The sequence below is a fragment of the Dendrobates tinctorius genome, unplaced genomic scaffold, assembly GCF_039654945.1.
Source record: "Dendrobates tinctorius isolate UK_male_01 unplaced genomic scaffold, ASM3965494v1 ptg000143l, whole genome shotgun sequence".
Taxonomy (NCBI): Eukaryota; Metazoa; Chordata; class Amphibia; order Anura; family Dendrobatidae; genus Dendrobates; species Dendrobates tinctorius.
In genome coordinates, this window is record NW_027361810.1 from 42765598 (window position 1) to 42791014 (window position 25417).

General features: G+C 44.3%; 1 protein-coding gene across 4 annotated transcripts in view; it reads left to right on the forward strand.

Annotated features, from left to right (window-relative positions):
• GAD1 (glutamate decarboxylase 1) overlaps window positions 1-24229 on the forward strand; it is an 86007-nt gene extending 61778 nt beyond the window's left edge. For all 4 annotated transcript variants that reach the window (XM_073545849.1, XM_073545848.1, XM_073545851.1 and 1 more), the window contains exons 13-17: window positions 5752-5830; window positions 5972-6121; window positions 7850-7957; window positions 8415-8504; window positions 19167-24229. In XM_073545849.1, coding sequence (XP_073401950.1) covers window positions 5752-5830; window positions 5972-6121; window positions 7850-7957; window positions 8415-8504; window positions 19167-19340 — 601 coding nt within the window. In that variant the 3' untranslated portion in view covers window positions 19341-24229. The remainder of the gene's footprint in view (window positions 1-5751; window positions 5831-5971; window positions 6122-7849; window positions 7958-8414; window positions 8505-19166) is intronic.
• The last annotated feature ends 1188 nt before the right edge of the window (window positions 24230-25417 follow it).

A 25417-nucleotide genomic window follows, 5' to 3' on the forward strand; every position in this document is an offset into this window, starting at 1 on the left:
AGTAAAATATCTTTATTTAAGGCCGTTTATTGGTGAAAATTACCTAAATGGTTCTACAAAAATATTGATCAGCAGGGTAAAAGTATTTAACTATTTAATAAAGGTTCTTTTATCTGTTGACACTTGCAGCGAGTGCATCCAGTATATGCACAAAGAGGAAAGCAGTTGCAATCAGATGCATAAACAGACACATTTATCGTCGGCCTTTGCACTGTCCATCATCAATGACCTTTGAATAGAATTTATTTTGAAAAGTGAGAAAAAGTCAAATTTTGCATCTTCGGTAGAGATAACAAGCGCGGAGTGCAAACATTGCCATACTGTATCTTTATTATCAGGAGATACAAAGTGACATGCTTGCTATCACTCTTCTCATTATCATGTATTGATCGGACAGCAGCTGACATACCAAACTTACTCCCTCGCCTTTTTTTTTTCCATTGCCTGGGGAAAATCAACCGCGACGTGACCTCTTTATTTGCCCCACTAAAACTTGACAAAAAATGTCAGTAAGAATAAGGTTGCTGAGATAATAGCGGAGACACAATCTATTGCTATAAACATCAAGCGGTCTGTTCTGTGAGAGTGGAAGCGCTGCCGGCAAGGGACAATCCGAACACGTTGCTGCTGTGTGTTATATAAGGGATGCACATTGTATATTCATTTATGAATCATGTTTTTCAGTTATAGAAGCCTCAAGCTATAAAAAGAAAAGTCAGTGAATATGTAGGAAAGCTTAGTGAACCAGCACACATGCATTACATAGAAAAAAAAATCACAATTTACTTTTCTTCACTAGCCTTAAGAAAGACAGTAACCCATATATTGCATAGAATAAAAATGTCTATAGGGATAAGCATGGCATCATTCAGTTATCCCAGCAAAGGGTCCCATTTTAGAGCTTGTACTGCTATATGCTACCCATTCCAAGTCATAAGCACAAGGAGATTACACTTATACTATGCGAAGTAGGAGATTTTTACTAAGCAAGTCACACCAAAATTTTCCAACAAATTTAGCAGAAATTAATGATGTGTTTTAAACACTTTTTGCATCCTCCTCGATAGTTTCAAAAAGAGTTGAAGAGCTAAGCAAAGTCTTAAAATGCATCAGATTCATTGATGACACAAAATTCTGGTGTAAGGTAACCTGACCAAGAGGTGGTGTAAGCAATACAAATCTGAAAATTAGTTATTTTTTAATCAGGTTTTTATGTTACATGTATTTATAACAAATTATATTTTTTTAGTTTATTTTCCTCATCACTAAATTTCAAAAAATCAGAAATCTTGCAATTTTCACATGGACCACTAGGCCTAATATTAGACTTATAGGGGCCGATTCATTATTATTATTATTATTTATTTATATAGCACCATTAATTCCATGATGCTGTACATGAGAAGGGGGGGTTACATACAAAGTTATAAAATTTACAATGACAGACTGGTGCAGAGGGGAGAGGACCCTGTCCTTGCGGACTTACATTCTACGGGATAGTGAGGAAGAGACGGAAGGTCGGGGGTGCAGCAGCTCTGGTGGTGATGAGGTGGCGGCTCGGGCGGCGGTGAGGCGGCAGAATGGTTATTGCAGGCCGTAAGCTTTCCTGAAAAGATGGGTTTTCAGGTTCGCTTGAAGGATCCGAGGGTGGTGGACAATCGGACGTGTTGAGGCATGGAATTCCAGAGGATGGGGGATATTCGGGAGAAGTCTTGGAGGCGGTTGTGTGAGGAACGAATAAGTGTGGAGGAGAGTAGGAGGTCTTGGGAGGATCGCAGATTACGTGAGGGAAGATACTGGGAGATTAGTTCAGAGATATAGGGAGGGGACAGGTTGTGGATGGCTTTGTAGGTCAGTGTTAGTAGTTTGAACTGGATTCATTGGGAAACTGGGAGCCAGTGGTGGAGGGATTTGCAGAGGGGAGAGACAGGGGAGTAGCGAGGAGAGAGGTGAATTAGTCGGGCAGCAGAGTTGAGGACAGACTGGAGTGGTGCAAGAGAGTTAGCAGGGAGTCCACAGAGGAGAGTGTTGCAGTAGTCAAGGCGGGAGATGATAAAGGAATGTACAAGAGTTTTAGTAGATTGAGGGCTGAGGAAGGGACGGATTCTGGAAATATTTTTGAGTTGGAGGCGACAGGAGGTTGCAAGAGTTTGTACGTGTGGTTTGAAGGACAGGGCAGAGTCAAGAGTTACTCCGATGCAGTGGATTTCAGGTGTGAGAGAGAGCATGATGCCGTTTACCATAATAGATAGATCGGGTAGGTAAGATATGTGAGATGGAGGAAAGATGATGAGTTCAGTTTAGTCTACATTGAGTTTTAGGAAGCAAGAGGTGAAAAAGGAGGATACGGCTGATAGACACTCCGGGATTTGGGACAGCAGAGAGGTGACACCTGGGCCAGAGAGGTAGATCTGAGTGTCATCCGCATACAGGTGGTACTGGAAGCCGTGGGACGTTATGAGTTGTCCTAGGCCAAGGGTATAGATGGAAAAAAGTAGGGCCCCAGGACAGAGCCTTGGGGGACTCCAACAGAGAGAGGGCGGGATGAGGAGGTTGTGTGGGAATGGGAAACACAGAATGTGTGGTCAGAGAGGTATGAGGCAATCCAGGACAGGGCAAGGTCTTTGATGCCATTGATATCAAGGGAAGAAAGAATCTGTAGCAGTAGGCAGTGGTTGACTGTGTTGAAGGTAAAGGACAGGTCGAGAAGGAGGAGGATGGAGAACTGTCTGTTAGCTTTGGCTGTGGGTAAGTCATTAGTAATTTTGGTCAGGGCAGTTTCAGTGGAGTGGTGGGGGCGGAAACCAGATTGGAGGATGTCAAGGAGGGAGTTAGATGAGAGGTAGAAAGAAAGTTGAGCATGGACATGCTGTTCAAGGAGTTTGAAAGCAAACGGGAGCAGTGATATGGGGCGATAGCTGGCCATAGCAGTTGGGTCAAGGTTTGTTTTTTTGAGGATGGGTGTGATGGTGGCGTGTTTGAAGGCAGAGGGGAAGGTGTCAGAAGATAGCGATAGGTTAGCAATAGAATCTGACCTTCTGCACTCCAGTTTTAGTGAAGGACTTGCTGGAGTACGATGTGCCAAATTAATTAAGAGGCCATTTAATGAATTCAGCGCATCTTACCAGACCAGCAGTGTGTGCCTCCATGCTCCACACCAGAAATGCTACTCCAACTACCACTGACTGTTATTATACATTTCACACACTGAGAAATTTGCTATGAGCTAAAGTGGGGGTGTGTCCTTGTTTCTTTTGAGTGTTACTACCTGCTTATCATTGGTTAGCATCATACAGGGGAAGAAGTACACGCCCCCAGTGAAAACTGTCTGATGACACCCACATGGACATATAAAAATTTAACTTTTTAAGTGCCAAATACTTTGATTGCTAATATCTCTGCAACGGAGAGGGAAGATGTTAAAAAAAAAAAGTTTTATTCCTCTCTGCAGCCACTATTACATCGTGTGTTCAGTTCAACATAAATAAATTGGTGAAAGGTCATCTTTAAATTTATGTGTATCACACAGTTTCTTTGATCATCCATTAAAGAGGACCTGCCATCAGTTTTTAAGTGGTCAGTTTTTGCTCTTATTTTATTACCGCTGCTCACCTGAGTAATCTGTAGTTAATTAATTTAATTTTAAATCCACCATATGTTTCCAGAGCAATGGCGGATCTTAATAGGGGCGGATGGGGCGGTCGCCCTGGGCCCAAGGTTTTTTGGGGGCCCAGGGCACTGGCGTAGCGTGGTGGGGGGGCGGTCCGCCCCAGGCGGCATGTGTGTGGGGGCGGCGCTGCGCGGCAGCAGCAATTCCACCCTGCAGTGCAGTGCAGCGGCGGGCAGGGAGCGATGCGATCACGGCAGCTCCGCTGCCTGCAAGAGTGAATAGCAGGAGCGGAGCGGCAAGGGTCCGTCCTGCTTCCTGCCCGGAGGCCGCGCTTCCTGTTTCACACAGAGGAGCGCCGCTGAATGACGTCATCATTCAGCGGCCGCTGCTGTGTGAGGGAGGAAGCTCGGGCGATGCTGCGGACAGGTGAGAGGAGAGAGGTGGTGTCTTGTGTGTATGTATGTATGTCTGTGTGTGTGTGTGTGTGTGTGTGTATGTCTGTGTGTATGATGGAGCAGGCAATGATGGGAGTAATGGTCTAGAAGGCAGTGATGGGGTGAAGGAGCAGACAATGATGGGGTGAAGGAGCAGGCAATGATGGGGGTGATGGAGCAGACAATGATGGGAGTGATGGGGTGATGGAGCAGGCAATGATGGGGTGATGGAGCAGACAATGATGGGGTGATGGAGCAGACAATGATGGGGTGATGGAGCAGACAATGATGGCAGTGATGGGGTGATGGAGCAGGCAATGATGGGGTGATGGAGCAGACAATGATGGGGTGATGGAGCAGACAATGATGGCAGTGATGGGGTGATGGAGCAGGCAATGATGGGAGTAATGGTCTAGAAGGCAGTGATGGGGTGAAGGAGCAGACAATGATGGGGTGAAGGAGCAGGCAATGATGGGGGTGATGGAGCAGACAATGATGGCAGTGATGGGGTGATGGAGCAGGCAATGATGGGGTGATGGAGCAGACAATGATGGGGTGATGGAGCAGACAATGATGGGAGTGATGGGGTGATGGAGCAGGCAATGATGGGGTGATGGAGCAGACAATGATGGGAGTGATGGGGTGATGGAGCAGGCAATGATGGGAGTAATGGTCTAGAAGGCAGTGATGGGGTGATGGAGCAGACAATGATGGGAGTGATGGGGTGATGGAGCAGGCAATGATGGGGTGATGGAGCAGACAATGATGGGAGTGATGGGGTGATGGAGCAGGCAATGATGGGGTGATGGAGCAGACAATGATGGGAGTGATGGGGTGATGGAGCAGGCGGTGATGGAGCAGGCAATGAGGGGAGTGATGGGGGTGATGGAGCAGGCAATGATGGGGGTGATGGAGCAGGCAATGATGGGGTGATGGAGCAGACAATGATGGGAGTGATGGGGTGAAGGAGCAGGCAATGATGGGGGTGATGGAGCAGACAATGATGGGGTGATGGAGCAGGCAATGATGGGGGTGATGGAGCAGACAATGATGGGGTGATGGAGCAGGCAATGATGGGGGTGATGGAGCAGGCAGTGATGGGGTGATGGAGCAGGCAATGATGGGAGTGATGGGGGTGATGGAGCAGGCAATTATGGGGTGATGGAGCAGACAATGATGGGGGTGATGGAGCAGGCAGTGATGGGGTGATGGAGCAGGCAATGATGGGGTGATGGAGCGTGATTTTGTGCGTATTGGCCATAGGCCTACAGCTTATGTGCAACGTCTTTTTAGGCCATGTCCACACGTGGTGGAATGGTGGCGGGTTTTCCGTATGGACCCGCAGCAAACCAAGTGCTGCGGTCCGTACGGCTGTCAATTCCCGCACGGGGACCGCAGCGCTCAGGTGGGAAGGGGGGTACAGGGGCCCAGGTTTTATGAACAGCTCCGGGCCCATAGTCCACTTAATCCGCCACTGTTCCAGAGATATGGGGCATTTTAAATTGTGGACCAAATATGCAAATGTTTATAGTCTTTATTAATGGGGTGGTGCTCACAAGTTAATTATGCAGAGCAACTTAAAGACACAACATCAGAGAATTCTCTGAGTCGTGCCACCTTGGTAAAAGCCCATAACAATTAGCACTGTATTGGATCTGTATGACGGTGTGGTCTGAGATTAGAATTGCTGTTATATTTATTTTACAGAGCTGACTCAGTAACTTGGAATCCCCATAAGATGATGGGAGCTTTACTCCAATGTTCTGCCATTCTCTTAAGGGAAAAGGTAGGAATTTATAGAAGGTGATTGTGGAACGCGTTAACTCTAGTTTTATTATTTTTAATGCTTGTTTGTGCATAGAAATATTATAGATAGGACTTTTTCAGTAGTTTGTATTATTTTGTACAATATAATTTTTTTTTCCAGGGTATACTACAAGGATGCAATCAAATGTGCGCAGGATACCTTTTCCAGCAAGATAAGCAATATGACATATCATACGACACTGGAGACAAAGCAATACAATGTGGCCGCCATGTGGATATATTTAAATTCTGGTTGATGTGGAAAGCAAAGGTTAAAACTTCTAATTACATTAGCAAAATTTTATTCATAAAAGGAACAATAAATTATAATAAATCATCATGTGGGGGTAACTTACAAAGCAGCAAACGTTGCTGCTTCTATGCCCTCAAGCTAGAGTGACGAACTCTAATTTAAGGGGCTATTCAGTATTGGACGACCCCTTTTTAATGGGCCTAGGAAGAGGAAAAAAAATCAATACTCACCACCCGAATCGGTGCTGCTCTTCCGCAATCAGTGATACATCGCTGCCAGACTCAACCTCTGTTGGTGGCATCAAGTCAGCGATGCAACCAATCAGTGGCCAATGATTTGGCTGTAACCTTCATGTTTTGTTTTTTTTTTGGGAGGGTGCGGCTTGGCTAAAAAAAAGACAGTGCAAAAAAATTGACTTAACAGAGATCAATAAAGGAGAATAAGATACCAGGGCACAGAAAGGAGATCAAAATAGCCATACTATATGTGTTGAACGCATTTGCGGCTGATTGGGGTCACAGGGGATTGAAGATCCTTTATAAAAAATGTTATGGACCTTCAGGGGTTCCGTTTCCCCTCATCATATAAAATTAGTCTCTAATTAAGATTGTATTATGGTTTTCACATTAAATAGAATTATTTTAAATTTTCTCTATTTTTTAGTTTTCCTATAATTATTAAGAATATCTACTGCATGAATTAAGCAACTTTTTTTGGTATGGAAGAGTAGAGAAACAATCTCACAAATGGGGGGTGCGTCTTATAGTTCGAACGCAGGCTTACCAGGGGTTTCCAAGAGTGGTGTAGCAGTGTCCCTTCCTAAGGGAACCGGCGGCGGCAGAAGGGCGATGCTGAAGCTCGGTATTGGCGGTGAGCAGCGCGGAGTGCATCATTGGTTTCCCTGCGGCAATCTTCCTGAAGCCGTGGGTTGCTAGAGGTGATGCGGGCGCGGATTGAGACCTCGACTGACCTGTCGCTCTCCATTTTCCTGAAGCTGTGGGCTTCAGGAAAATGGCCGCCAGAGGCCGCACGTGCGCAGTTTGAGATCTCGGCGGCCATTTTCCTGAAGCTGGGGGCCTCCAAGATCTCAATCTGCGCACGTGTGGCCTCAGGAAAATGGACGCTGAGAAACCAATGATGCACTTGGCTCTGTTCACCGTGGATACCGGGCCGCATAATTTCCTCCGCCGGCATCCTGAGGAAGGGACCCTGCTCCATGCAATGCACTCTGCTCTGCCTCATGCTGACACCGGACACGCAGCATCGCACCGCTTGGATACCGCAGGACTGCAGCATTGCCCAGTTCTGCCGCCTCTGGCTTTCTGAGGAAGGGACCATGCCTCATGTGACCCCTGCTCTACCACCGCCAGCCCTCAGGAAAGATACCTTAAATTTGGACAATAAGACGGACCCCCATCTTACAGAAATATTTTTTTGCTATTTTCCAGCCCAAAATTTGGGGTGCGTCTTATTGTCCAGTGCGTCTTATAGTCCAAAAAATACGGTATGTTGACAATGGTAAGAACAATAAATAGTCTAATATGCAAAAACACATACATAACTCTAGAACTTTATAATTTGAAAACTCTCAATAGAAAAAAAGAGTATAAGTACCATATCAAATTGTTTCTGATCTTTATTTAATAAATATTAAAAAAAGAAAACCAAATAAAGTATACAAAAGTAATATCAGAAGCTGCAATACCATATGTCTAAGTCAATTCTCATTTGTTTCCTTCCCAACAGGGTACTGTAGGATTCGAACAGCAGATCAACAAATGCTTGGAGCTATCAGAATATTTATATTCGAAGATCTGCAATCGGGAAGATTTTGAGATGGTCTTCAAAGGAGAGGTAAGTCGTCACGCATTAGAAGTGAATATTACGACTATTGCAGACAACCATGGAAGAATGCAGAATAACGGGATATCAAAAGGGCAGCATTGTGGGCCTGACTTAAAGAGCACTTGTCACAGGATCAAAATTGACCATTTTTTGCTCTTATTACTTTCTCGCTGGTCCCCTGAGTATTTTGTAGTTTGGGATATTGTTTTGCCTTTTTTTTATTTGAATTTATTTAATGTTAATTTTTATATATTGTTAACCAAGGAGGCATTGCTCAGAGTAATAAAGCAGAGCAGCCTAAAGACACGCCCCAGAGGATCATGTATGCCACGCCCATTTGATAAAGATAATAAAAGTTAGCACTAAAAAAAAAGACTTGTTAATCATGACAGTATCTGGTAACATAAGAAAATGAGCTATGTTGTCAACTACTAGATTACTGAATTGCACATATATATTTTTCCAGCCTGAACATACAAATGTCTGTTTCTGGTACATCCCCCCAAGTCTCAGAGATGTACCTCCAAGTGAGGAAAGACAAGAAAAACTTCATAAGGTAAGGTTTCTGGGTTTTATGTTGAATCTTTTTTATTGAAGAAGTTAAAAGATTTTAACATATAACAAACAAGACATAAGGTACAAGATACAGTATTATACATGGTCATACACCAAGCCATACCGGATTCGCCAACATTTTACCCATAACCTGTGAGGGTGTATTACAAGTATCAAAGAGATAGGGTAAGGAAACAGAAAGAAAAGGATAACTCACAGGGAGGGGAGGGGGGGACTGAGGGATGGGTTACGGATCTCCAAGCCGGTCTCTAAGAAATATTTTCAGTTAACCGAAGTAGTCCAGGCGTCTCCCTGAACACTATCCAGGGCTGCCATGTTCGAATCAAGCGAGAATTATCTCCCTCCAATTCAGCCATCAACTCCTCCATACGAAAAATGTCTATAAACTCTGATAACCACTCTGCTATAGTTGGCTTTGTCATTGTACGCCAGTAGCGCGGGATCACCATCCTTGCTGCAGTAATACAAAACCGGAGAAGGCTCTTCTTTTGTGTTGATATGGAACCCGGAAGAATTGATAAAATGGCAATTTGTGGGGAGGGAAGGACACATTTCCCAGAGATCTCCTGGTATGCCCGAAAAACCCCCTCCCAAAAGGGTCGTATAGCAGGGCATTGCCACCATATGTGGTATAGCGTGCCTCTCTCCATTGCACATCGCCAGCATGTATCATCCAATGTCGGGAAGATGGACTTCAATCTAACGGGGGACAGATACCACCTAGTCAGTATCTTGTAATTTTTCTCTTGAGCGCCCCCGGCCGGAGACATTTTATGTGTATAAAGAAAAGCTTTATCAAGGTCCTCCTTCGAGAACTTGCATCCCATCTCTTCCTCCCATGCGCGGATGTAACTTGGAACCCCTTCCGAATCCCCTGAGTGAAGTTCCTTATATAAAAAGGAAATCAAATGTGAGGGAGGGTCTTGCATTTGTAAGAGAGCTTCCAACCGCGTCATGGGAGGGCGAGAAGTACAGTCGGCCAAACGTCCCCGTATAAACGATCGCAACTGGTTATACTCCAACCAAGAGAGTGTCCTACCCGGGAACTTTTCCCGTAAGGCGTCCCATGTCGGAAATTTTCCGTCCATTAGTGTCTGTCCCAATCGTAAGTCAGAACTCCTGTGCCAACCCAAAAATTGGTCTCTGTGACACCCTGGGGGAAAGCCCGGATTACCAAATATCGGTGACAGTGGGTTCAAATTACTGATCAGTTTCTGTTTCTGTTTAATCCGATTCCAGACCCGTAGAACTTCTCGAGTCAAGAAACCTGTTGGTCCCTTATAGTCATTTGCAACCTGTTCAGTTTGTCTGATCCACGGGAGATGACGCAATGGGACGCCGAAAGATACCTGTTCCAATTGTACCCATTGTTTAGAATGATGACCGAACTGCCAGTCAAACAGACGTGCAAGTAGGGAAGCTCTGTGATAGAGTTCCAGGTCAGGGAGGCCCGCTCCACCTCTGGGTTTTGGGGCGGTTAGAATAGAATATTTAAGACAAGGTTTAGATGTCTGCCAGACAAAGCGTATTAACGCAGATCTAATGGTCTGAAAGAATGTCTTCGGCGGCACTATCGGGACCGCCTGGAATAGATATAAGAACCTTGGAAGAATGTCCATTTTAAATGAATTCATCCTACCAAACCATGAGATGGTCTTCCGTCCGTATTCCCTCAACCGTTTCAGAGTCGACTCCAACAAAGGCACATAATTTAACTTATATAAGTCGGTCGTGTCAGTAGGGATTTGAATGCCTAAATATTGAATGGCCCCAGTCTTCCACCGGAAGGGGAAATTTCCCATAAGTCTTATAAGTTCAGCCTGTCCTAGGGATATATTTAGGGCTTCAGTTTTCTGAAAGTTAATCTTGAAGTTACTGACCTCTCCGTATTTTTGAAACTCCTCCATCAATGATGGAAGGGTTATGTGTGGCTGGGATATATACACTAAGAGGTCATCCGCATAAAGAGAGACTTTATACTGAATATCGTCCACCCATAGACCGTGTACACTAGGATTCTTCCTGATCGCCACTGCTAAATGCTCCATAACTATCGCATAGAGAAGGGGCGACAAAGGGCATCCCTGCCTGGTCCCGTTCCCAATGGTCATAGAGCCCGACATTGCTCCATTTACCTTGACCCTGGCCGACGGGCCAGAGTATAGGGCTGCGACCCTATGCAGAAAACGGTTCCCTAGGCCCAGCTGTCGCAGGGCCGAAAACATGAAGCCCCAGTGCACACGGTCGAAGGCTTTCTCCGCATCCATCGACAGTACAGCCAACGGTTTACATTTCGATTTAGCATAGGCAGTCAAGTTGAGAGTCTTACTTATGCCGTCCCTCGCCTCCCTTCCTCGCACAAACCCCACCTGATCTGAATGTATTACCGAGGGCAAGAGGGGAGCCAGACGATTAGCCAGTATTTTGACGTATAATTTTACATCAACATTGATGAGAGATATTGGGCGATAATTTGTTACTAATTTAGGGTCCCTGCCCGGCTTTGGCAACACCGTAATAAAAGCCTCTAAAGACTGTGGGACAAACGGGGACTCAGCTGTGATGGAGTTAAATACCCCCATCATAATAGGGCTAAGTTGTTCCTGAAACATCTTATAGAAATGAGGGGAAAACCCATCCGGTCCCGGGCTTTTACCAGCCGTAGTGTTTTGGATGACTTCAACAATCTCCTCTGTCGTAAAGTCCGAATCCAACGGGATGGTTAAATCCGTGGCCAGTGTGGGAAGAGCGGTGTCGTGAATATACGATTCTATGCTTGGTTGAGGATCCAAAGGTGACTGAGGGGAACAATCTCCACCAATATTATATAATGTATGATAGTAATGCCTCATTATGTCCAAAATTTCTGTCGGGTTCGACGTCGCTCGACCCCCCTTTTGCTGGAGAGAAGAGATATATGTAGTCTGGTTACGCGGATGTAAGAACCTGGCCAGTAGACGTCCACATTTGTTAGCTTGACCGTATAATATACTTTTAAATCGATTTCTGTGGTGTCGGTATTTCTCATTCAGTAGGGACTTCAGATCGTCTCTGTATTTGATCAAGTCAATCAGTGTTTCCGTGTCCTTGTCCGTTTTATGCTTCGTCTCTAACGTCAATATCTTTTCTGTCAAGTCTGTAATCTCTTTACTTTTTATTCGTTTCAAGCGAGATCCATGCTTAATGAGGACCCCTCTGAGAACACATTTAAGGGCCTCCCATTTAACAGGGATGGCAGTAGTGTCGTGTGCATGGTCTTGTAAGAAGTCCGCTATGGTAGACTTGATGTCGGCCGCACAAGTATTATCTTTTAAAAGATTATCATTCAATCTCCATGTCCACTGCCGCTGCCCCGAGTCAGGAGGGCTAATGTCCAGAAACACTGGAGCATGATCCGACCATAGAAAACTCCCGATAGAAGGTCTCGGGTTCCAGGCCAATGCACAGTGGCTAAGGAGAAAGAAATCAATCCTCCCATAAGAGTTGTGCGGTGTGGAAAAGAACGTGTAGTCTCTTTCAGTGGGATTACAAAGTCTCCAGACATCAGTGAGTCGCAAATCCTGGAGATCCCTTTTCAGTGAGGATAGCTGGCGATATGAAAGATATGACCTCGCTGCCGTGGAGTCTAGAGTCGGGTTAAGAGTCATGTTAAAGTCACCTCCCAGTATGACCACCCCCTCGGCAAACTCAGCCACGATCTTCAGGAAAGATCTAGCAGCTCGTATTTGGTCCCGGCCGGGAGCGTACCAACCCGCTATAGTATATGTGGTTGAAAAAATTTGAATTTTCAAAAGCACGTATCTGCCCTCCGCATCAACCAATGTGTCCAATATGGTATGCTGGAGGGATTTATGGAGCGCTATGGAGACCCCGCGGGAGCGTGAATCCGGGTTAGCACTATGAAACCAGGTCGGGTAATGTCTGTCGTGAATATTAGGGATGTGTCCGACTTTAAAATGTGTCTCTTGTAGGATTACTATATTTACTCTTTTCTTATGCATGCCATATAAAATATGTGACCGCTTCTGCGGAGTATTAAAGCCTCTAGTATTCAAAGAGCCCAGTGTTATCTTTTGTACAGTGTTCTTACCCAACATTGTATCTGCAGCGTGAGGCCAAGGATGCAGGCTACGGCCAACAAGATGGATCAGCTCCGGAGTCCCACGCCCGTTGTTGATGAGGGAGGGAGAGCTAGTGAAGGGAGTGGGTATTAACAAAGAAAGTAGACGAGAGGTTAGAAAAAGGAAAAAGAGAAAGGAGACAAAGAAATAGGATTTTTAACTATACGAGTGTAAGTAAGCACACTCTAGGAATACCTGTTGGAGGTAAAATATAACAGCTGCGTGCCTCGATGCCAACCCAGCGCCTCCGGGGGTTAAGTGTATAGCAAAAAGAGGAGTTGGAGACACCTACTCCCCCGGTTCCCGACCCTGCAATGATTTAACCATCGTATTCCCTTTATAACGGGAACTGAACAGATAGAGAATATACGTGTAACAGCTAATTAAAGGCTAGTGAAACATGCCCCAATTCTCAACTATTTTCAGTATCGACAGCACTGATAGTATTATAAATACTTCGCTTTTAAACAACAAACCAGTATAACCTACTAGACTGTAAGTTAACTCTCAAAACATAACACCACAGGGCCACCTGCAATTTAGGACAAGGCATACTATCCAGCCTCGTCGTCTACAAGATGCATGTGCCCTGGACCGTTGGGCCGACCCCTGCGACGACGTTGCTGCTGAGGGTTCTGGCCTCTTTGGAGACCTTCAAGTCTATAGTATGATGGCAGGGGTGGCCAGTCAGGTATATCCACCTCTGTTAGATCCAAGGCAGCTGAGAACGCCGGAACTCCGCCAGGATGACTCAAACAATGCACTCTACCTCCCTTCCGAACCCGAAGGCAGAATGGAAATCCCCAAGTATAGGGAAGGCCTCGTCGTTGTAGTTCGTCTAAGAGGGGGCGAAGAGCTCTGCGTCTCTGTAGTGTCCATCTGGACAAATCTGCGAAGAGCTGTATACGAGATCCCAAGTGGTTCATAGATTTTGCTTTCCTGGCTGCTCCCATGATCGCATCTTTAAGTTGGTACTTGTGAACCCGGCATATCACATCTCTTGGTGGATCTTGCTCGCCGGGACGCGGGCCCAGGGACCTGTGGGCACGATCCAGTTCCAGTTGGGCATCCTGAGGCCTATCTAGTACCGAGTTAAAGATATCTCTCAAAGTGGTGTTCAACTCTTGGGGGGATATAGTCTCAGGCAATCCCCTTATTCTTATATTGTTTCTGCGTCCCCTATTCTCGGAATCGTCCAGCATTTCAGCTAGAGTTTGCAACTGTCTTGCTTGTGCGGCTGTGGCAGTTTCCTGAGCCTCCATTCTTTCGGTTAGGGAGGCTATAAGCTGGTCATGAGATTCCACTTTCTCACCACATTGCTGGATATCATCTCTTAATACGGAAAGTTCAGCCTTATAGGAGTATTCCAGACGAGCAATGTACTGCTCCATATCCTGCTTCGTCGGGATATCTTTTATCTTATTGTATAATAGGCTGAAATCAGCTCCCATGGGTGTCACGGAGCACCCTGTCGTGGAGGAGAATGATCTCCCGTGTTGCGGTGTCAGGAGTGCGTCTGGTCGGCGGGTTACATTATTTTGTATATCTGATGCTGCGGTGTCCATCATCATAGGGTCTGCAGGGACAGCTGTAGTGGCCATGTCGACGTCTGGGGGGACACTGCCGCCTCTCTGTGACACGGGGGGGTTCTGCACTCATCCCCCCGGGGTTCTTATCTGATCCGCCGGCCTGTATCTGCGCGGGACCGTCCGCGTGGTGCCCCTGTGATTGACGGATCTCCTGGGCCCCAGAGGATTCATTAGGAGGAGATAGCCTCGCTGCCTGCTGGGCCCCCGTGGATGTGCCCCCTTTCCCTCCACGGGGTCCCCCTCCGGCTGCCGTCTCACCAGTTTTCTCTCCTCCCGCCTGCGCCTTACTTCCTGGTGGCGGCGGGGCCTGCTGCGCTCCGGTCTCCACACCTGTCATGGCGCCCGCGGCCTTCCTTCTTCCCGCTCCTACAAGGTAGCGGGAAATGCCTCTGGGAGTGCTGTCGGGTGCTGAGGGGCCCGCGGACGTATTCCCCCTGGTCCTCCTAGCCGACATCAGAAGGTGGGGTAAGTATTCTGGGCTCTGTTCGGGTCGGTCACCGGTGCTGGAGCGGGAGCTCTCTTACATGCGTCCTCACTCCTCGCTCGCCATGCCACGCCCCGGTTTCTGGGTTTTATTAATTAATAGCAATCAGATTAAGAAATATTTCCTTTATACTGAGCTTTGGTGCATATGTAGATAATATTCTGGACAAGAATGGTGATGTTTCTGGAATAAAAAAAATACCTTTCTAACCCAAGTGTTGTCTCTAATGTTGCTCAACCCCAAGAGTCTGCTAAAACAGCGCCACTCTTGGTTATTGCCTGTGTCTAGTATTGGAGCTGAGCTGCAAGTTTCAGCCACTGTATATTTTTTGCTGCAATTTTTCAGAATTGTGGAAACAGCAGAGCATTTTTACCACAATTTTGGAAAAACTTGAATTAAATGTCATGGTTTTGACCACTTGCTGCAGGCACAACACATTTGGATTGATGCACTGAATACTGTATATTCTGTACATCCTAAAGTTAAAATGCATGCAATTCTAATTACAGGCACAACATATTACCATATGCTGCATTTTATAGAGGATGTTTAGCACATATTCATCCCTGTCTTCAGTGAAGATTATGAGTGCCATCAAGTGTAGTACCTGCAGCAGGAGCAGACAGAAAAAGATAAGGGCTTACCATAATTCACTTTTCCACCTTCTTTGGAGGTAGTAGTGGGCCCCTTACCCCTTTGTCCCCTATATGGCTGCACAGGTTGCATCAACGATCTGGAGCAGGCGTGGCCAATTAATTTTCCCGTGGGGCCACATGGGAGACCATGACTGCTATGGGGGGGCCGAACCAATTAGCTGAAATGAATTCTGCTCAATATTTATATTACCATAATAATTTTAATTATTTCATATTAATATTCATCTTGTAACTTAATATTGAGCAGAATTAAGTATGCTGACACTCCCTTACAGTGGGTACAGAAAGTATTCAGACCCCTTTAAATTTTTCACTCTTTGTTTCATTGCAACCATTTAGTAAATTTAAAAAAAAGTTCATTTTTTTCTTCTCATTAATGTACACTCTGCACCCCATCTTGACTGAAAAAAAACAGAGATGTAGACATTTTTGCAAATGTATTAAAAAGGAAAAACTGAACTATCACATGGTCATAAGTATTCAGACCCTTTGCTCAGACACTCATATTTAAGTCACATTCTGTCCATTTCCTTGTGATTCTCCTTGAGATGGTTCTACTCCTTCATTGGAGTCCAGCTGTGTTTAATTAAACTGATAGGACTTGGTTTAAGGCCCCGTCACACGTATCGATCTGGCTAGCGAGATCGCTGCTGAGTCACAATTTTTGTGACACAACAGCAATCTCACCAGCGAGATCGCAGTGTGTGACAGCGATCAGCGACCGGCCCCCTGCCGGTATCGCTGATTGCTGCAGGAAAGGCCAGGACTTTTTTTTGGTCGCTGGTCTCCCGCTGGCCACCACGCATCGCTGCGTGTGACAGGCGGGAGACTAGCATTCTGCTGGTAACTAATGTACACATCGGGTATCCAAGGTTACGTGCGTCCCTTAGATACCTGATGTGTACGTTAGTTACCAGCGCACTGATGCAGGGCGCTGGGCGTCGCTGTGCTGATCGCTGGTGAAGCTGTCTGTTTGACAGCTCACCATCGATCACATAGCGATTCACCAGCGATCCTGACACATTGATATCGTTGTCAGGATCGCTGGTGAGTCGCAATGTGTGACTCCAGCTTTAGAAAGGCACACACCTGTCTATATAAGACCTCACAGCTCACAGTGCAGGTCAGACCAAATGAGAATCATGAGGTCAAAGGAACTGGCCAAGGAGCTCAGAGACAGAATTGTGGCAAGGCACAAATCTGGCCAAGATTACAAAAGAATTTCTGCAGTACTCAAAGTTCATAAGAGCACAGTGGCCTCCATAATCCTTAAATGGAAGAAATTTGGGACCACCAGAAGTCTTCCTAGACCTGGCCATCCAGCCAAACTGAGCAATCGTGGGAGAAAGCCTTGGTGAGAGAGGTAAAGAAGAACCCTAAGATCACTGTGGCTGAGCTCCACAGATACAGTAGGGAGATGGGAGAAAGTTCCACAAAGTCAACTATCACTGCAGCCCTCCACCAGTCTGGCCTTTATGGCAGAGTGGCCCGACGGACACCTCTCCTCAGTGTAAGACATATGAAAGCCCGCATAGAGTTTGCTAAAAAATAAGAGAAATAAGATTCTCTGGTCTGATGAGACGAAGATAGAACTTTTTAGTGATAATTCTAAGCGGTATGTGTGGAGAAAACCAGGCACTGCTCATCACCTGCCCAATACAATTCCAACAGTGAAACATGGTGGTGGCAGCATCATGCTATGGGGGTGTTTTTCAGCTGCAGGGACAGGACAACTGGTTGCCATTGAAGGAAACATGAATGCGGCCAAGTACAGAGATATTCTGGATGAAAACCTCTTCCAGAGTGCTCTGGACCTCAGACTTGGCCGAAGGTTCACCTTCCAAAAAGACAACGACCCTAAGCACACAGCTAAAATATATCAGAGGAGTGGCTTCAGAGCAACTCTGTGACCATTCTTCACTGGCCCAGCCAGAGCCCTGACCTAAACCCAATTGAGCATCTCTGGAGAGACCTGAAAATGGCTGTCCACCAAAGCTCACCATCCAACCTGAGGAACTGCAGAGGATCTGCAAGGAAGAATGGCGGAGGATCCCCAAATCCAGGTGTGAAAAACTTGTTGCATCATTCCCAAGAAGACTCATGGCTGTACTAGCTCAAAAGGTGCTTCTACTCTATACTGAGCAAAGGGTCTGAATACTTATGACCATGTGATATTTCAGTTTTTCTTTTTTAATGAATTTGCAAAAATTTCTACATTTCTGGGTTTTTTTCATTTAAGATGGGGGGGCAGAGTGTACATTAATGGGAAAAGAATGAACTTTTTTTAATTTACCAAATGACTGCAATGAAACAAAGAGTGAAAAATTTAAAGGGGTATGAATACTTTCCATACCCACTGTATATACAGTATGAGCCCCCACATAGCCAAATATGTACAGTATGAGCCCACACATAGCCCGCTGTATACAGTATGAACCCTCACATAGCCCAATGTATACAGTATGAACTGTCACATAGCCCCCCTGTATGGAGTATGAGTCCAAACATAGCGCCTGTATACAGTATGAACTCTCAATTTGACCCCCATATACAGTATGAATTGTCACATAGCCCCTGTATATAGTATGAGCCCACACATAGCCCCTTTATACAACCTGAACCGTCACATAGCCCCCTGTATACAGTATGAGCCCACACATAGCCCCTTTATACAACATAAACCGTCACATAGCCCCCTGTATACAGTATGAGCCCACACATAGCCCCTGTATACAGTATGAAACCTCACATAGCCCCCTGTATACAGTATGAGCCCACACATAGCCCCCTGTATACAGTATGAGCCCACACATAGCCCTTGTGTACAGTATGAACCATCACATAGTCGCCCTGTATACACAGTATGAGCCCACACATAGCCCCTGTATACAGTATGAAACCTCACATAGCCCCCTGTATACGGTATGAGCCCACACATAACCCTCTGTGTACAGTGTGAACCCTCACATAGCCCCCTGTATAGAGTATGAACAGTCATATAGCCCCCTGTATACAGTATAAACCCACACCTAGCCCTAATGTATAGTATTAGCCACACACAGTCCCCTTATATACAGGCAAACATCCTATACAATAGTTAAAAAAAAAACACATACTCACCTCACTTCCGTTACCCTGGCACTCTGTTCCGGTTTCTAGAGCACTGGCTCTCCGTACAGCAGAAGTAATGGTAATGTAGTGACGTCATCTCGTCTGCAGTCTCAGTTGGACTCACTGATTGGTGGACGAAGGAGCCGGCAGCTCCACCCTCAACCAATGTATTCACCACTATCTGGATCCTGAGGATGCAGATAGCTGTGATATTGGGACGCAGCCGGGGGCGGCAGATGGCAGTGTTTTCAGCCCTTCTGCTGTCTCGGTCGCCAGACTAGACTGGAATAGCTAGAGGGCCAGATATGACCCATAGGTCACACTTTGCCCAGCTCTGGTCTGGAGGAAGTGTTCTGGAATATGAAAATTCAATACTTTGAACCCTTGGCACTAACTTTTTGCAGAAAATGTTTGCTCCATCATATGGTCAATTTTTCCTTCTAAAATCATGACATTTGACCAATTATTGGAATATACATTTCATACGAGAAGTAAGTGCTGATGATTTTCTTTAACTAAAACCTTATGTATATACCTTGTTGGTGAGTGCAAATGTCTGTACTGATCTGTTGGGCAACTATATGAACTCCAGGAACTTCATTGATATTAAAGACCTGAATTTCCCCAGCGTATCCTATGGCCAGTCACAATTATTTAAACATGGATCTTGTTTTCTTCAAGGTTGCTCCAAAGATAAAAGCTCTAATGATGGAATCGGGAACAACAATGGTGGGATATCAACCCCAGGGAGACAAGGCAAACTTCTTTCGGATGGTCATCTCCAACCCTGCAGCCACCAAATCAGACATTGACTTCTTGGTGGAAGAAATTGAGAGATTGGGTCAAGAATTGTAATAAATGTGACAAATCCACTGAACCCTCTCTATGCTGGGGAAACTTACTCCACCGTCCCAAATGGTTGAATAGTATTTTGTTGTTTTTTTGGTGAAAGAAAGGAAACATTTTTAAGGAACCCCTCCCTCAATACAGCTCTTTTCTGGCATCTTAACAAACATAGGTCGCTGAAGTGTATAACCGAAAATATTATCTAACGCATACAGTGACAACTGGCATTAATTGTGTTTGTTAAGGTTGTCAGATATGTCCAAAATCCAAGGTAATGTGAGTGTTGTAATATGTATCCACATGTAAGTCTGTGTGAATATTTATGTACAGGGCCGGCCCTTGACATATGTAGTGTAGGCCATTGCATAAAGCAGTAAATGCTAATAGAGTAGGGATTCTAGTAAATAAGGAAGGCGTCATACCAGACCTTATAACCGGGGATATATACAAAATGGCTCCCTAAGCCAAGGTTTTGCTTGTTCGGCAAATTGAAACTTATGAGACATCAATGCACTTGCATATATATTCATTCACCAGTGTAACATTGGGTGCACATAGGAAAAAAACTACAACATTTTGCAACGCCATTTTGATCAATGTAATGATGCACAAAAAGTCACTGATTTAAAGATATGAAGGCGATGGCTGCATTGTCTTAACATGGAACTCATGATGTCTTATCTAGTTTGCCAATTGCTAGGAGATAGGCTAAAGTCAACCATGGCCACCACCAAAAAGTCTTGTAAACACCTAATGAAGGACCTCGCGGAAATGTGTTTTAGCATTTATGGTGGTGTACTACTTCAAGTTTAACCCTCCTCCTTGCGTATTGTGCAAGCATCCAGACTTACCTTCCAAATATAAAGCGATCACAAGAAGTGCCATCTGCTATACATTAAACTGCCTCTTCATAACGCACAAACTTGTTTAGGGCTTTCCCACATAGTCCAACATAAAAGCACGAGAAAATGTGAAAGAGATGAGTAGAGACATAAAAAATACACGGAAAATAATTGAATGAAAAATGTTACAGGCGTTTGCCTTCTCTTACGTCATTGATCTCGATTTGCCCAACGAGAAATCCTTAGGCCGATGGCGTAGAATCCTGCGTTCAATATAGATCTTGCTTTTCTCCATGACATAACTAGTCGGAAAAGCGTTAACCATTAAATAGTTGTGCATCCCCGTCTTCGTATCTTGGGGGTTATAGTAGCACAGTCGTTGTAACAGGTATACTCTTGCTGTATTTCTAGGGATTATTTTGTGTAGATTGTGTACATTATTGTCCAAAAACTTTGTGTACTGGGATTAAATGTCATAGTTTTAAAGAAGTTTAACTGTTAAAATATAAGTATATAAAAATACTTGCTTATTTATATGCAGAGATTTACCATGTTAAAGAGGTGTCTTGTATTTTCTTCCATTTGTATTGTATTCTATTTATATATATGAATATACATGGTATATATTATTGAGGTAAGTTCTAAACAATGTTTATTGTAATTTAGTGTCTTTGTCAGCCAAAGAAATCAAAAATAATATAGAGTGGAACCTGTATCTATACTATAGTGCCCTCAAATGTAGTTCAGAAGTATGAAGTATATGTCTAGGTTTATCAAGGGGTACTAAGATTTAGCTTCTATTAATACTCATTTGCATGAAAAGGGGTATAAGTAATGTTAAACGGTGTCCCCCTTTGAAAAATCTAGTATGTAGGCTCATAAAAATTACAATTCTAGCACTTTAATTCATCAGCATTGAATTTATAAATTGAATTCATTCCAATATGCTGGACCAACACAACATTCTTTTTGTTGATTTATATCCATTTTTTTTTTATTTTTGAACCCATAAACTTTTCTCCATTGTTGGTCAACACTCCATCGACGATGTCAACCCTTCTTTGTTAAAAGCCGCAGATCTAAAACAAAAGGACAGAAACTAAACCAGGATGTAATTGCTTTAATTAATAAATGCAGTGGCAACTGGGCTACATAATAAAAGTGACCCAAAGTTTAAAGTGGATCAGTCAAATTTTTCTCTCATCACAGTATTGGATAGAACGGTGGATGATGAGCTCGGAGATGTATGGTTTTCTATGGTTTCATACGGTATTTTCATATGAAAAAGCTGTTTAAGGAGAAAGCCTGAGAGTCCTGCTTTCCCCGCCCATACATATTGATTGATAGCTCTACGTATATACAAACATATACAGGAAAAGCTGTCAATCAGTCTGTGTGGGCGGGAAGAATGAGGACTCACAGTCTCTTAGTCCTGGCATCATTTTAACAGCTTTTAAAATAAAAAAAAAATATATTGAATCAAATCATAGCATGGTATATATCTCTGATCACGATGAATTCTGCTCTATCCAGTGCTGCGCTCAGCATACCAGAGAAATCCCCTTTACTATAGTTTTTATTTATAGGACATGAAATCAAGCAAGGCAATAAACTTCTTTCTTTTGGTATATTATGTTTGCCATTTACTTATTGTACCTTTAAGGCCCTATCTTTTTGTACAGCATCTTAGGTTAATCACTTAGGCCTAACATCTCATGTGACTAGAAGCCGTCGGCTGTCCATCAGTTGTCACAGGACTATAATATCACTATCCTTAAAGAAAACATGTCACCAAGTCAAAAGTGCCCAGTGTTTGTTCTTATTTTACTTCTGTTGCTACCCTTAGTATTCCTAGATTTTATTTTTTTACTGTTCCAGAAAAAGAAATGCTAATTCTTATGGTCTTTACTAAGCGGGCGTGTCTGGCAGGATCCTCTGGGGCGTGTCTTCAGGCTGCTCTGCATTATTTCCCTATGAGCGACATCCGATTAGTAAAGGCGAAAAAAATTGCACTAAACAAAAGAGTCCATATCAGGGGGAACTGTATGGTGGAGTTTAATAAAGAATAAAACGGAATATTCAGGGGAACAGCAGGAATAAAATAACAGCAAAATCGGGCAGTATTTGGCCTGGTGACAGGTCGTCTTTAAATAGCTAAACTTAAAGAAGTAGAGATACATAGGGATCACTTTCACCCCACTGAGACAAGGGTCACTTTGGTATAGGCAGCTTGTGTTAGAAGCTTATAGTAGCCATACTGTCCATCTATTTCCATGGGCCCTCATTTTGCCAACGCCCTAGGATTGGTAGCTGTACCATATATTATTGGGCATCAATCACCTACGAAAATTATCCACTTTCATTTTATATCAATATGACTTGGTCAAGTACTGTCTAAAATAGTAGATTTCTACACCCGGACTCATCTCCCATAATGTCGTGTGCCAAAATGTCTCCTAAAGTTTAACTGGTTGTGACAATCTTGTGTTCCACCCTGTAGTGTCTGTCAAAAGACTTTGTCCTAATTTCATAATATGTTCGCTTTCTTCATCCTATTAGGTGAACGCACATAGTGATGTCATAAGTAAAACATTATATTAAAAAAAAAACATTAAACTTGTAAAAGATTAAGTGCCAATGTACAGAAAACACAGCAGGACTCATTGCAGTGGAGTTATCAGTCTGGAATATTTCATAAAGTTCATGTAGATATTGGAAAAACAGACAGAAGTGAGACAGACTGGTTACTAGGGAAGCAGAACCTAACACAGGTTGTCAGGCAGCCTGCTGCATAGCAACCAGTGCTGGAACCAAACACGCAGCATAGCAACCAGTGCTGGAACCAAACATGCAGCATAGCAACCAGTGCTGTAACCAAACACGCAGCATAGCAACCAGTGCAGGAACCAAACACGCAGCATAGCATCCAGTGCTGGACCCAAACGCGCAGCATAGCAACCAGTCCTGGAACCAAACGCGCAGCATAGCATCCAGTGCTGGAACCAAACACGCAGCATAGCATCCAGTGCTGGAACCAAACACGCAGCATAACAGCCAGTGCTGGAATCAAACACGCAGCATAACAACCAGTGCTGGAATCAAACAGGCAGCATAACAGCCAGTGCTGGAACCAAACACACAGCAGCTTCATGCTGCTGAAAAATGAAACAGCAATGTCATTGGTTGCTATGGGCGACAAAAAAAGTTTTGTTTCTTTTAGAAGTTATTTCAATTTACTCCAAAGTGCATTTTTTTAAAGGAAACACATCACTCTTGTTTTTTTACAGCTCTGCCCCATTCACTTGAATAGGGATTCAAGTTGAGCAAGAGAAGTTTCACAGGAGTCTATTCTAGTGGCCACATTCGTGGTCCAGCGGGTCAACTTTCCTACCTGCCAGGCACCTGTTCTGATCAGTAGGTCTGGTGCGATGTCACTGTTGCACACATGGAGCATGCATGACGTTGTACCGGGCCTACTAGTCAGAAGAAGTAATGGTAGCTAACAGAAGGTTTGCAGGGCTGTAGTCTGGCAGTCCCGGACAATGGACATGGCCGATGGATGAGCATCCTGAATTTTTTTTTTACTCAACTCTAATAGGCCATGGTGTAGAGTGGCGCTATTTCTTAAAAGAAAACCCCTTAAGGTAAGACCCATTTAAATCTTGTAGTGCTATTTTCCATTATAATTAGGCATCTAGTACTGATATTTAGGCCCAGAATCATAACTTTTGACATTTCCATACCTAAATAAGGCAATATCAGAAGTACATTGGACACGTTCCCATTGGTCAGTAAATCCATTAATGAAAACTTTATATGTTTCCAGACTGATAAATGAAAGGACTCCATGTTGTCTCAGGAGGAATGTCAGGGATTGTTGCAATAGTCACACTGCCAACTTTGGATTTGTCAGGGCACAGTATGTGTGAACGTGAGCGATCTGGTGTGGTGTGATCGATGGACTTGCTATCCTGTGACTTATAAGAGATGTTTAAATATTAAAGATGATATGCAATGCAGTTTTAATTTTTCAATAAAATCTACTTTAAAACCGCAGCCCGTGTCACTCTGTTTTGGCCTCTATATAGCTTGATTATAAAAGAAGAGTCAGATGCGTCTATTATCTAGTTTTATAATTTCAACCCTCTCTTTAAAGTTGGCTTTTGAGGGATGTTGATACACCAGGTCCGGGTGTGACAGCTACACAGTCTTCTCCCCTGACAAAGCAAAAGCGCTCAGAATGGTCCCTAATGTCCCCCCAAAAGACCAAAATTCTAGCAAAAGTCGTTCCTGAACTTCCAGATTGTAGGATCCTAGCATGTAGATTTGGATTCTGTGAAGTGATCACCGGCGGTAATCATGACCGAGCTGATGCTCCTTATCGCTCCGGCACTTTACAGGAAAATCGTGTCCCAGTCCCAATGTGCCATTATATGTGGGATGGATCACACTCACATGTAGGCTGCAGGCCTCCGCTTTCTCCAGGCCTCCTTCTTTCAGAGCCGCCATGCATAACTTAGGGGACACACAGTTCGTTACAGAAGTAAAAGTTTACTGAACAGTTCAAGTTCATCAGATGTAACGCGCAGTAGTGGGCACAACACTTCTCATTCTTTGTTTCCTTAGTGCAGCATGCCCTCAGCATTGCTATCCGTTCCTCCTGGACTATCCCCACGTTCACTGACTCCCCCAGCCCCTGAGATTTCTCATCCAGTCCCCAAGTACACCGTGATCCTTTTCCTTCCCTTCTCACAGTTCCACGTACATTGTCCCCTGTACGCCAGAGGATAAGGCACTCTCCATAGTACCCATACCGAGCCCTGAAATCCGGACGTTGCCTACATGAACCCTATATGGCCACATTCACAGAGAAAGAGAGAGATCTCGCTTTTTGCACTAATCCAGTGCTTCCATATACTTTACTAAACTGTTAAGGAACGTTATCTGCTCTAATGATGTTGTAATTCAGTAACAGCTTAGTAAAGTAAATGGCCGCTCTGTTAGTGCAAAGAGGGAAATCTCGCTCTTGCGCAATTGGTTGGGGGATCTCGCTCTGTGTGTCGAGATGCCACAACAGTAAGTTCAGGCCCAATTTTTGCTAGAAATTCAGGTTCTTTCAGAGGACATTAGGGATCCTTCTGGCATTTGTTAACAGATTATGTTAAGAATAATCACCAATCTGGGGCTGCCCACTCTTGCATTAAATAGTTAATAAAAAAGGGGCAGCCTTAGATTGATGATAGG